Raw genomic sequence first — 13,854 nt, 5'->3', positions numbered from 1 at the left:
GGTCGCCAACCCACGTTCCTAAGTTAAGGGCCCATGGGGTCCCTTTTAATCTCCTCTTACGACAGGCAGGGGATACCGTGAGTTATTCTACTGCTCCCATCCACAGGGGGTTGATAGTTCCTTATGGGGACCACTGTAAGTACCTAGGTGAAGGAAAGATCTTCATTGGGATAATCATATACACAGGATTGTAAGTCTCTGATAAGACCCCAACTAGAGTATGGTTCCACTGTATAGGACCCTCGCCAGGATTACTTGATTCGAGATAGAAAAAATAATTTTAAAAAGAAGCTCGATGTGCTCTGGGCAATTTGCGACAAGAGAGTAGCGTTACAAAAATGTTGCTCAGTTTGGGCTGGGAATTGGTTGGTGGTGGTGGTGGTGGTGGTGGTGGTGGTGGGGGTGATGATTATTTTAAGAGGAAGTACAACTGGGCAACTATCCTCTACGGAAGGGATCCGACACTTCGAAAAATGAAGGTATTGGCCAAAGAAAGACAAGGCCATGAAGGGCGTGAAAATGAAAGACTCTCTAGACCTCGAATGCTCTAATATCGTCGGGCTCAGAAAAGAACAAGAGTTGACCAAGGGAGGTCCGATAGGATGGATGAAAGTGAGGAGCTTAACAGAAGTGGAAGCAATGCCAGGACTCAGATAAAGGGCCTCGTGGTCGTCACGCACACTCTCAAGCCCCTGGGGTCCTTTTTAGTAGCCTCTTACGGTAGGCAGTGGATACCGTGTTACTCTACCCCCCACCCACAGGCGGACTGGACTGGGAAAAGTTAGGAAAAACGAGACAAGCTGCTCGACTAAGTGATATGTCCGGAGCTGTCACAGGAGAAATGGCGTGGCACGAATAAGCTTGTGCAGAACTTTTAACTGTAGGAAATATTATAATATGAAGATAAAGTTGGAATTCAAGAGGACATATTGGGGCAAGTATTCATTTACAGGACGAGGAGTACGGGATTGGAATAATTTATCAAGGGAAATGTTGGATACATTTCGAATTTCTTTGAAAATATTTAAGAATATAGTAGGTAAACAACAGATAGGGAATCTGCCACCTGGGTGACTACCATAAAGGCGGATCAATGATTGATTGTAGGAGGGCTCCCTTTACACTAGACGCCCTAATATCGCAGAGTCGGGAGAAAACTAATCTGGGATGAACACGAAGCACGAGACAATTTGAAGTGTGCAGTCAAAATTATAACTGTCTGTAGGTTTATATAGATTTATTCAGATTTATAAAATGCATCCAGTTGAAGGAGGCCATGATGTAAAGTTCCGCTATAACATGGGTTGATGATCGAGATGGCTGTGCTCTATTGGAAGTTGGTTATATAGCGCTGCAATGTATATATGAGAGCGTAAGGCCAGTTCTGCAAGTTCTATTCCGGTTCCCTTGACAAAAGCTGTTCAACCAATAACCAGTAAGTCAACTGGTAAGGGTGGGTACGGGATGGAAGCTACAGAAGGAGTCCATTGTGGGCGAAACCTATTCGTAGTATTCCCTTGCCGGGCAGGGATTGAAAATGAAAATCCACAGCTTGTTTCCAGTCATTCGACCGGGTCAGGAATGGAGTGTATGAAGCCCCAATCTAGAGGCGACGTTAGGAATTGTGCCGGTTGCCGAAGCCTGTCCACTCGTCCGGGGCAATGATTAATGACTGACAGATAAAATGAAATTAGATTGGAAAGTGTTGCTGGAATGGAAAATGACAGGGAAAACCGGAGTACCCAGAGAAAAACCTGCCCCGCCTCCGCTTTGTCAAGCGCAAATCTCACATGGAGTAACCGGGATTTGAACGACGGAAACCAGCAGTGAGAGGTCGGCGCGCTGCCGCCTGAGCCACGGAGGGCGTGTAGGGATTAACGTAATTTAATTTCACCCACGTCAAGAATGTGGGTACCGGTACCAATAGTTATGTAACTATGCTTTAAAGTCCACCAGGTTAATTAAAATTCGCTAACATTTCTTGGTCCCGGCCTACCCAAGTTTCGAAGCCACCACCCGTCACTACCCTGTCTCGAAGACTGAACTTTTTCAAGCCAATCTCTCACGTAAGTTATTACAGTATGCCGTTCCGAATATATTCTAAAACCAGGCAATGTCATCAATCAATCAATCAATCAATCAATCAATCAATCAATCAATCAATCACTACTGATCTGCATTTAGGGCAGTCGCCCAGGTGGCAGATTCCCTATCTGTTATTTTCCTAGCCTTTTCTTAAATGATTGCAAAGAAATTGGAAATTTATTGAACATCTCCCTTGGCAAGTTATTCCAATCCCTAACTCCCCTTCCTGTAAACGAATATTTGCCCCAATTTGTCCTCTTGAATTCCAACTTTATCTTCATATTGTGATCTTTCCTACTTTTAAAGACACCATCCAAACTTATTCGTCTACTGATGTCCTCCCACGCCATATCTCCACTGACAGCTCGGAACATACCACTTAGTCGAGCAGCTCGTCTCTTTTCTCCCAAGTCTTCCCAGCCCAAACTTAGCAGCATTTTTGTAACGCTACTCTTTTGTCGGAAATCGCCCAGAACAAATTGAGCTGCTTTTCTTTGGATTTTTTCCAGTTCCTGAATCAAGTAATCCTGGTGAGGGTCCCATACACTGGAACCATACTCTAGTTGGGGTCTCACCAGAGACAAATATGCTCTCTCCTTTACATACTTACTACAACCCCTAAATAATCTCATAACCATGTGCAGAGATCTGTACTCTTTATTTACAATCATATTTATGTGATTACCCCAATGAAGATCTTTAAAACTGAGAGGACTTTTCCTATTTGTGAAACTCACAACCTGACTTTTATCCCCGTTTATCATCATACCATTGTCCACCGTCCATCTCACAACATTATAGAGGTCATGTCAGCCTGGTGTACTTTAAATAATATTTGGTGTTCTCCTCATGGGAGTACAAAGGTGCTTCTGGGATTCTTTTCGTACTCTGAAAGAAAGCGAACAGTTCTTTAACAGTAATCCCTTTCAATTCATCGTGGACTTCCTCAGACAATTCGAGGTTATTCACGAAAATAATATGACTGTTCCTGCGGAAATGAACTGATAGATCTCCAGTCCTTACCGCTGAAATATTAATAGCCTTTTGGGGAGCAGAGAATACCAAAAGGTTCAAAATACTGCAGAAAGTTTCTCTCAAATGACGGGCCATGTCAGAGATGACCTAGCAATGCAAGAAAGCTTATGGAATACCTCAAGAACAAAGCTCGATCGAGAACTGATCATGTGCGCAGGGCTGACTTTTCCACTGAAATTCTGACTGACATTCAAGCTCAAGGATATCATTAACCTGGTGAGAGTTAGACAAATATATATTTATGAAGGCTATTCCATTTAATGTTGCTCCCATATTTGGTATTTCATGTGTGTGGTGTTCACATATCGTACTTAAAATGGCTGAGAACCCTGGGGTAAACCAATATCCACAACATGACGCCTTGAGTTCGAGTCGTATATTTGGAAAGTGACAATACTAACATGTCCAAAATTGTACAGTAGCTGTTGTCAGTTCCCGTGCTCTGCAGCCGTGCCAGAGGGGTCGTACCATCTCCCAGTGGGGAGAGGGGCAGAATACCTGCTTGCGTTAGCGTCACTACGCTCCGTTCGGAAGACATCGTGCTGAGTGTGGTCGGGAGTACGGTGTGTTGCTTGCTAACACTTGGGCCATGTTTTCGCTTTAGGCAGTACCACGCGGTCACCGCAGTATGCGACGCGGTCATCAGCTGTTTACCTTTCCGCGCGGCCGAAGATCCCAGCAAGTACCACTAGTTATTTCGAGATATGTGCACTGGCATTCGGCACACTAGCATTCTATTCAGCTAAAAAGGGTTCAGGAATTAAAATGATTCACTTACTTAAAACTCCACACTATTAGAAATGTAAAACCATCTTGGAGTGAGCCGAGCTGAGAGGGCTCAGATTGTTGAGGCGCCGGCCTTCTGACCCCAACTTGGCAGGTTCGATCCTGGTTCAGTCCGGTGGTATTTGAAAGTGCTCGAATAAGTTAGACTCGTGTCAGTAGATTTACTGGCACGTAAAAAGAACTCCTACGGGACAAAATTCCGGCATCTCGGCGTCTCCGAAAACCGTAAAAATAGTAAAAGACGTAAAGCAAATAACATAATTATTCATCTTATAGGGAATTTTTTTTTTTTTTTTTTTTTTTTTTGGTCGATTGTGTGTAGCCTCGAGCACGTATTTCTAACTGACGCCCTGTGCATCTGGGTGTCCGGGACTCAAAGAGGGATCCCACCACTACCACCTCAAGGACAGTGTCCTGGAGCGTGAGACTTTTGGTCTAGAGCAACTGGAAATGAGGACCGGTACCTCGCCCAGGCTGCCTCACCTGCTATGCCTTGTTGGGGACGGGAAGACAGGAAGGGATATGCAAGGAAGGAGGAAGGAACCGGCCGTGGCCTTTAAGGTAGGTACCATCCCGGCATTTGCCTGGAGAAGTGGGAAACCACGGAAAACAACTTCGAGGTGGGAATCGAACCCGCTCTAATCAGTTGATATCCCGAGATTGAGTGTACCCCGTTCCAGTCCTCGTTCAAATTTCGTGGCAGAGCCGGGAATTCAACGCGGGCTTCTGGGGGTGGCAGTTTACCACAATAACCACTACACCACAGAGGTGGTTATTATTATTATTATCATTATTATTATTATTATTATTATTATTATTATTATTATTATTATTATTATTATTATTATTATTAATAGGCCACCTAAGGACCACGATGTTCAACTTTTCCTCTTAGGGAGTAATTTGATGTTTGCCCGGTACTCATGCATTCTCTCGCTATTATTTTGCTTATTTCATAAGTACTACCATCAGCACTGTTACAAGATGGCTTTGATATTTTATAATGATTCTCGCTATGTTTCTCCCTTCTTTCTTTTGTCCAAAGGGCGTCTGTCTTCCTACAGGGCGGTCTGTCCTGAAACCCTCTTTTGTTTTGATTATTCTGAGCAGTTCTCGGTTTCTGATGTATTCAGTTACTTCCTGTTCCTGTATGTCTTTCTTCACTTCTGTTAGTCATGGTGTTCCTGAGTTGAGAAGCCGGTAGGTCATGCTAGTTGGGGCGGATTATTATTATTATTATTATTATTATTATTATTATTATTATTATTATTATTATTATAGGTCTGAAGAGGTTGAATAATTGGAATTACGCAGTAGTTTCGACACCACATTGATACAGTTCATCAAACTTACGCTAATTGATCTAAATGTGAACGTATAGCAGTAGCAAATAAAGCCATAGAGCTCATCGTTCTGCACTGGAATTCACATTTGAGATCAAATACTTAGGTGGATGAGTGGGGGGAGGGGGAGCGTGCATTTAGAATTGTATAGCTGTGAGCATGTATTCGGGAGACGGTGATTTCGAATCCAATCGTTCGCAACCCTGAAGATGGTTTTCCGTGGTTTCTCATTTTTACACCAGCACCTTAATTTAGACCACGGTCGCTTCTTTCCCAATCCTAGCATTTTCCCATCCTAGCATCGCCAAAAACCTTCGATGTCTTAGTGCTGCAATAGCACTAGAGTGCTACATCGAAACAGTTCATTGACTCCCACAACTTATTAAGTATCCTCAAAGCCTTTTACATGAATGAGGAAAAGCGAGACGTACAACAGAGTTAAGAAAGGGTATTTTTCCTGTCCGAGATTTTGTTTCAAGAAATTTAAACCGCAATTTCTAAAGAGCTCTTAAATGTCCGAATCATCAATATTCTTTATTAATTCATAATCACGATATTGAATGAAATACTGAAATATCAAACTCCAATTAGACGCCGCCTTAATGAACGACTTTCACGCGCTTCCAAGGGCACTCAAAGTCATTGCCAATTAAATATCTATTTGTCCAGTGCTTTCGATTATAAAAATAGAAGAGTTTAAAAAGAAAGCGGAGCTTGGTAACAAACATATCCTACTACAGTTTTATCACACAATTATAAGTAAGTTATATATGATAAATTAAATATTAAACTACCGATTGAATACCGGTATAAATCCACTGTACAAATATTATAACCAATTTCCTCGTCAATATCATTATGCGTCTTTCTTACTTTTCATTCTGAAGTATTCCCATAGGCAAATCGACAAGCTTATTTTATCAGCTACTAGAAAGTAAGAATAACCAATAATTCAATAAGAAAATTGGTTCAAATATAGGTCGCATTCCAAGAATCCCAATGGTGTAGGGAAACAAGCCTCCTTTCAGTGGAAGGTTTTTATCAAAGGAATAGTCTAAACATGCCGTATTAAGAGAGTCTTAAAATCATTTATTACATACATCAGATGAAATCTTTGATATCTCCAGCAACAGCTGACGAAACTTCTACAAACCTATCATCAGCTGATCAACACTAATGTAAGGTTACATTTTTTGATCTAGGAAATTACTGCCCTGTCAACTGATCACAGCATATTTCGAAAGGGAGAATGTAACACATTTTAATCAAATATTTTAAAAGACTACATATTCAGTTAAGAGGAAAGTATACTTGATTAAAAAGGGGGCGCGGTTTCATGAGAAACAATATGCATTATCTTATATTCGACGGATTGTCATTAATTTGAGATAATTTATAATGTCTCCATTCAGTAGGACACTTGAAGTCATTGTACAAACAAGAACAATATTTAACTCCATTCAGAATTTTTCCACTTACCTGAAACTAATTCACCAGATGAGAATTCTACCTGCCACTGATCTTTCTTCACGCCAAGGGCAAAGAGGACGAACTACAGTAAAAGGCAACTGAGGCGGTCTCTATCAACAGCAAAGTGAAAGTGCCGAATGTATTTCAACCTAAGAACAACAACAGAGTGCAGAATTTTGCCAAGGCACTACTACCAACAGATAGTCAAAACAAAAGCATGTGAATTATTTAAACAAAATGTTCAGTATGTATACTAGCGATTGGAGGTCTGTGGATTAGCTGGAAGTTTTGGAACTAACAAACATTGATATTTAGTCGAATATTGTGAAAAGATGTAGATCCACTGTTCGAAAACTTGTATTTCTAGCAGAATGCTGTAGTAGAATTATTAAGCACTTTAGTGAACATAACCTTAAAGTTCAGGTATTTCGAATGCCTACAAAAATGGTAATATTTCTCGTGACTTTTGCTTTTCATTTTAATCTAATTTTAATTTAATTTACAAGTGTTTCAGATCTTCTCCTAAAGACGTCCGAAAATGGGCAAAAAGAGCTCGCATCGGAGCAGATCAAGTTCTAAAACTTCAGTCGACAAATCAGTTGAGCCTCGCAAGAGACATCGTTCGAGTAGTTCGGATAGCGGCTCCAAGTCACCTGTCAGTAAGAAACGACTTAAGACCATTGGAAAGAAAAAGGAGAAGAAAAGGTCTCGCTCTTCATCTTCGTCCTCGAATAGTTCAAGTAGTTCTGGTTCATCATCGCGAAAAAGGAAGAGGAAATCAGAACGGGCGGAAAAGAGGAAACGTAAGAAGGAAAAGAAGAAACTCAAGAAGAAATTAAAGAAGGAAAAGAAAAAGAAGAAGCGAGAAGCTGCAGCAGCATCAGCGGCAGCTGTAGTAGCTGCTTCAGTTGAAAATGAACCTGCTGAGAAGAAGACTGAAACACCATCACCCACTGTTGGCCCTGACGAGGAACTAGCAGCTAAATCTAAGTCGATGGCTCCCATGACAAAAGAAGAATGGGAGAAGAGGCAGAGTGTGGTTAAACGAGTATTCGATGAAGAAACTGGACGTTACAGGTAAGACTTCTTTGACTAGATTGTAAACAAGGCATTTTCGATATAAGCAAAGTAACATCATCATTGACATCATGTACTGCCTCCACTCCTCCACCCAGGCATCTTACGGCATGGAGTGCTGTCGGAGCTAACCCTGTCACTAACAGTGCTTTCCGGTAATTCAGAATCTAACCACTCACTATCAGTAATTTTTATCACTGACAACCCTGTCAATAACTCTGTCTTCTATTGAACCAGAATAATCTAGCCTGTCACAAAGGTAACCATCAGGAATCATTAGGGTGGTGGGGTTTATGGTCCATGGAGCTGTTATGCACACTGTAGTTAAGACACTATGCAGTTGTTACAGTATATTGGCAGTCACGTGAAACTGTAATCCATCAGCACACCAGGCGAAGAACAGTGGAGTCGGAGGGAGGCTGGTATGACATCAATGTTGTTACAGTGACAACTACTAAACCTTCCAACAGTAGGTGCCACTGGCATGCACCAGAAACTACCCATCTTGACCAACAGTGATATTTAATTTGGCAGCACTTTATTAATGGGACGCATGTTTAGGAATGAGAGAAGTTTGTAGAAATTAAGTGAAATGTTAACGTGAAGTAGCAAAGAGGAGAGATCTTTCCTTTATACTTGCCAGGGATACACCAACATGTGGAGGTGATTATTGTTTTAAGAGGAAGTACAACTAGGCAACCGTCCTCCAACACCAACATGCCCGAAGAAGTAATCTTACTGATATAGAAAAATTAAAACTGAGATTATGTAAATGTGCAAAATGTAACCATTTTCTGTTCCTATTAGCCAGGTGTGATGAAGAGCAGTTTGTTATTGTGTCTTGCCACATTGCATGAAACTGTCGTGGTGTGTGCTGGATGTGAATGCTGTATCCACAACATCTTCATTAATTCAAGTTTGCCCACTTGTGAGTGTAGTTTGTTCTGCTGTTACAGGACGATTTTAGAGGCCAGTAGGCTACTTCGTGGCTCTAACCGGACCAATGGTTTTGTCACTAGCCAAACCTAACCTATCCAGATCAGTGGTTTTGTCACGAGCTGGAACTAACCAATCCAGATGAACGGCTTTGTGACTATCCAACATACTTCATTAATTCAGCTTTTCATCACTATCAAACAACATGGAATGCGCTGCTGTCACACTGGGGAATGCAGTGATCTCCCCAGAAAATGTTGTCAGCCGGGTGGCAGGAATGAGTAATTGGGCGGGAAATACTACTTAGAAAACGAATATGATAAAATTTCATTGTATTTCCCTCAGGACATTGACAGTAATATCAGACAGGTAAACATTAACTGCAAAATTGAGCTATTTCAGTGTTATTTTCATGAACAAGACATAAGAGTATTTTGAACTTCTAGTGTTCTACTGCCCATTTATAATCATGTAACATAGGGGCTTACCACTCGGTTGCTGTGGAGTACCAGATGGGTTTGTGATGTCATGCAGAATCGAGCTTATATGTGATTCCACGCTAATCCAGCCGCTTGCGCACATTATGTGATAGTCAAGCTAAGCATTTAAACTTCAATGTAATTGATGCAATGCTGACAATAATGAAGATTTATCATTTACACAAACTCTTTTACAGTATTTATATTAACCGGGCGAGTTGGCCGTGCGGTTAGGGTCGCGCAGCTTTGAGCTTGCATTCGAGCCCCGCTGTCGGCAGTCCTAAAGATGGTTTTCTGTGGTTTCCCATTTTCACACCAGGCAAATGCTGGCGCTGTGCCTTAATTATGGCCACAGCCGCTTCTTTCCAACTCCTAGGCTTTTCCTATCCCGTTGTCGCCATAAGACGTATCAGTGTTGGTGCGACATAAAGCAGATTCTAAAAATAAAGTATTTCTGTTGTTTGTCCCTGTATCCTCTTTCCTTCTCTGACTTTTCTTTTTTCCGCAAGTTGCTTTATAATACCAATTGATCCAGACCATATATATTGGTATTATAAAAGTATTCATTCGGAACAAATATTTCAGGTTCCCTATGGGAATGAACATCTTTATAATCTGGTTGCTTTACGTTGCTCTGACACAGATAGCTCTTGTGGCGACAATGGGATAGGAAAGGGCTAGGAGTGAGAAGGAAGCGGCCGTGGCCTTCATTAAGGTACAGCCCCAGCATTTGCCTGGTGTGAAAATGGGAAACCACAGAAAAGCATCTTCAGGGATGCCAATAATGGGGTTCGAACCCACTATGTCCCGGATGCAAGCTTACAGCTGTGCGCTCCGAACCGCACAGCCAACTAGCTCGGTTCTAATCTGATTTGTCATTGTGTTTTTGTATTGTGTGTTCCTATTAATGTTTCTATGTATTACTTGATCTTTGTCTTACTTATTCTAATCTTCGCAGGTTAATAAAAGGTGATGGTGAAGTCCTGGAAGAAATCGTGAGCCGAGACAGGCACCGCGAGATCAACAAGCAGGCGACGAGAGGAGATGGAGCGTACTTTCAGTCCAAACTAGCTGCGAATTTACCCCAATAACTGGTGTCAACTTACGTCCATTCGTACAGAGTCATATCATATTCTGTTTATCAGTGGACCAAATAGGACTTGTAGATCTATTATTTTGATCTAGCCTAGTATTCTTGTTTGATACTCCATTATCTCTTCTCAGATGTTTAAATCATAGGATCATAGAAATCGATAATTGTAAAGAGATTTTTTTCCCCCCATTGTTCTTCCTCTCATCATTTCGGGGCTATGCCTCGCACAGAAGAAGTGTTGAATCTCTCTGAGTTTCTATGGTCCATCCACTAAGTGTGTGTAGCGTAGGTTAGCGGTAATGGGTATCACAGAATATTCAAAAAACATGATTTTTCCTGTAAAAAATGAATGTTTATAGGTTTAAATTTCTCACACAATATATATACAGTATATATGAGGTCTTTATTTTATAACTGTGCAACAACACAAACCAAGCCACAGCATGTTGCTGCGTTGACACTCGTCCGCCAGCTGATAAAATGCGTGCTTCTTGATATCGAGTAGCAGTCACAGAAAGCTATTTTGGTGAAACTGAGAGGAAAAAAAAGGAGATGCTCAAAGTGACGTCCCTCAGCTGACAAATACATTTGGCAGATGCTAAACATGTTTGCAGACACTTGGCTCATCTCATCATGTGAGATGTTCAATTTAACTTGCCAGATCCTCTATTTTTCGTTTTGAGGTAATAATCACAAGGGATTAACGGGCTTGTTAACCACACAAACCTCCCCATATTACTCACCACCTCAGTCCTTTTCCCTTGACAGGTCATGGTGACATCTCGTGAAGTAGCTCTCTTGATGCAATCCTTCCAAGTGATCCAGTCTGCTGCAGTGTGCATCACCTTATGGAAAGATTGTCCCAGTAGTGGCAGCAGTTGGTCCATCCATATGTTTGGAAATATTCCCTTAGGCTTTTCGCCATTGACCTTGCCCTCTACCTTCACTGAACTGCCTATTCTTCTGGCTAGATGGCCAATGTCTCTGAGGTATACTTGGTTTATCCGCTTCAGGAGTCTCGTTTTTATGCCAAGTTTGTACGCTACGGAGGTGTTGGTACAATGTTCAGTCCAGGAGATCCTGATATTATAGCCACATTTTGAAGCACTCTATCTTCTTTCTGTCTGTCTGTTCCATGGTCCAGCAGCATCAGTGGGGAAGATAAGGGCATTGGTCTGGTGAAGCATGCTGCATACAGGAACTACAGTACATTGCCAAAATAATCATATTAACACTAAGACGATGTTAACGACACAAAACCCTTGATAAAGTCGGTAAGATAACTTTGTTTATCAGTCTCACCACACATCAACTCAGCTGCCGGCCTGGTGTTGCAGATAACTCCGCTACGGCAGCTGCATGTTGTGAGGTTACCATACGACTAGCAATGTGCCTACTTTGCACAATTTTAAAATAAATGTGACCCACTTAAGTGATTCACTTCAAATATCTTCTAACTGATGGAAGATAGCGATAAACAGTGTTCACCTGGGTAAACAACACTAAGGGGTCCATGAAAGAACATGCAATGTGTGTCCCGTGCCTTAATAAGCACTGAGGTAACTACACTAAGTTGTTATTTTAATTGGAACTATACTAATTTCTATTGCATACATAGTTGATCGTAGACAGCCGCATTCAGCAGTTCAGTTATTTCCACAGTCAAAAGACATTTAGCACTGATAAAAAGGAGTATGGTATTGAAGTGTCAGGTTAGTAGCGCAGAGGTAAAGAAACCAGGGGCTATGAATGCCCACAGCCAACTACAGTGAGTTTCTCTCATCAGCTGTCCGGCAGGCACGCCCAGCTTATCTCCCTCCCGTTGGCTCATCACTCCCTGCTCCGCGGCAAAGCAACAAGGACAGAACTTATCTGTGCATGACATGAAATAACAATTAAAATTAAGGAAAATTAGTAATTAAGAGTTAAGAAAATAATCTCATACCTTATGACAGGAGATGTTGGAAATGTTCTCCTCCTGCGTCCACACATTTCTGGCATCGTCTTAGGAAACTCCGATTCACACGCATAACTTCATCTTCCGTAATTGAGGCTATTTTTCCCTCTTGATATGCTTCGTAGCTCTCCATGCTGAGCTCTTCAAAACCCTGGTTTCTTGTCCAAGCTGTTATAGGGATTTTGTAAGCCTATGCTCTTTCATTAAGCACACTTTCCTTCATTTCTTATCAGGTAAAGAACCAGTTCCTCTCAATTTGTTTGCGAGTTTCTGTGGGGTCTCTCTATGTGGAGGACGTACATCTGGAAATTGTGTTACAAATCGCCTAACGACTTCCCTGCAAGACTCTGTTTTCACATAATTATCATACATAAATACACTTTCCTCTACCGTGTACACATGTGGAGGCATTATGAGAATGAGAAGTAACATTTAACAACTCAAGAACAGTGAAAAAAACTTGCTGTATATCTACGCTTTGGGCCTTTACAAACAGGTCCTCGCTCTGTAATCAGAATAGTTTCATAGCTTGACATGAGGTGCTGCTTACCAGTGATTGTGTGGTAGAAATTAATACTCCTCTGTGGTAAAGGATTTGACTTTGATTGCTGATTTATCTTAATTTACTGGTGTGGAGATTGTTACATATGTTAATATTGTTATAATTATTCATCCTTAAGGCTACTTCCATTGCTATTTGTCAAAATAATGTGTGTAATTGCTAAATAATGGAGCAGTTCAGCTGATATTTATTAACTGTGAGTAATAATCTCCTTTATTATCACTGGGCTGAATGGCTCAGACGGTTGAGGCGCTGGCCTTCTGACCCCAAATTGGCAGGTTCGATCCTGGCTCAGACCGGTAGTATTTGAAGGGGCTCAAATACATCAGCCTTGTGTCGGTAGATTTACTGGCACTAAAAGAACTCCTGCGGGACTAAATTTCGGCATCTTCGCATCTTATAATACCAATGTAGTTGGTCCGTTATTGGACATAATAAATTTTCCTGGTTACCAGCGTTTCGCCCCAGTGTGCTAAATTGGGCTCATCAGTTGGTAAATAGCACACCCACCAAGATGCATGGCTAGTGCATACCGTGCAGGCCAAGGACCAAGGGGGATGTTTTCATTCCCCTTCCCGAAGGGAAGGGTAGGGCCACCTAGAAGGTAACGCCTTCTCTCTGGCCAGGAGATTTGGCGGGGTTTTGGGGATTTGATGGAGTTTGATGATAAAAGGAGGGAGCTTTGATTTAGTGATGTGGTGATGGGGCCTCTTGGCTAAGGGTGTAGTTCTGTTCTTTTGCTTTTTATTGAGTTTTAATTACAGAGGTTACATTCATTCATTGATTTTACAATTACGGTTTACAGTACTTTATGGGTTTACAATTTATTATAAGACAGTTATCTAAGTTATGGTTGAAGGTTATGGAGAAGGAATTGGGTAATTTTCTGATATAGGGTGGAGAAGTTGAGTAGTGATGTGAGTAGGACTTGGAGTGGGTAGGATCAGTTTTGGAAGTTTAGATGGTGGGATTGGAGATTGGGAAGCCGGGCGCGGTTGTGAGAAGTGGAAGGGCGCGGGGAGGGTTGCGGG

General features: G+C 41.6%; 2 protein-coding genes across 3 annotated transcripts in view; one reads left to right on the top strand and one right to left on the bottom strand.

Annotated features, from left to right (window-relative positions):
- Nucleotides 1–6,879, bottom strand: part of Ald1 (fructose-bisphosphate aldolase) — a 248,565-nt gene extending 241,686 nt beyond the window's left edge. For both annotated transcript variants that reach the window (XR_010861712.2, XM_067158889.2), the window contains exon 1: nt 6,729–6,879. The gene's annotated coding sequence lies outside the window, so the exon portion shown is untranslated. The remainder of the gene's footprint in view (nt 1–6,728) is intronic.
- A 62-nt stretch (nt 6,880–6,941) lies between these two features.
- LOC136886150 (ADP-ribosylation factor-like protein 6-interacting protein 4) lies at nt 6,942–10,699 on the top strand. The gene is made up of 3 exons (XM_067158890.2): nt 6,942–7,142; nt 7,226–7,796; nt 10,170–10,699. The coding sequence occupies exons 2-3, from the start codon at nt 7,258–7,260 to the stop codon at nt 10,300–10,302; spliced, it is 672 nt and encodes a 223-aa protein (XP_067014991.1). The 5' UTR covers nt 6,942–7,142; nt 7,226–7,257; the 3' UTR covers nt 10,303–10,699.
- The last annotated feature ends 3,155 nt before the right edge of the window (nt 10,700–13,854 follow it).

The sequence above is a fragment of the Anabrus simplex genome, chromosome X (genome assembly GCF_040414725.1).
Source record: "Anabrus simplex isolate iqAnaSimp1 chromosome X, ASM4041472v1, whole genome shotgun sequence".
NCBI lineage: Eukaryota > Metazoa > Arthropoda > Insecta > Orthoptera > Tettigoniidae > Anabrus > Anabrus simplex.
This window is presented reverse-complemented; position numbering and strand designations above follow the sequence as displayed.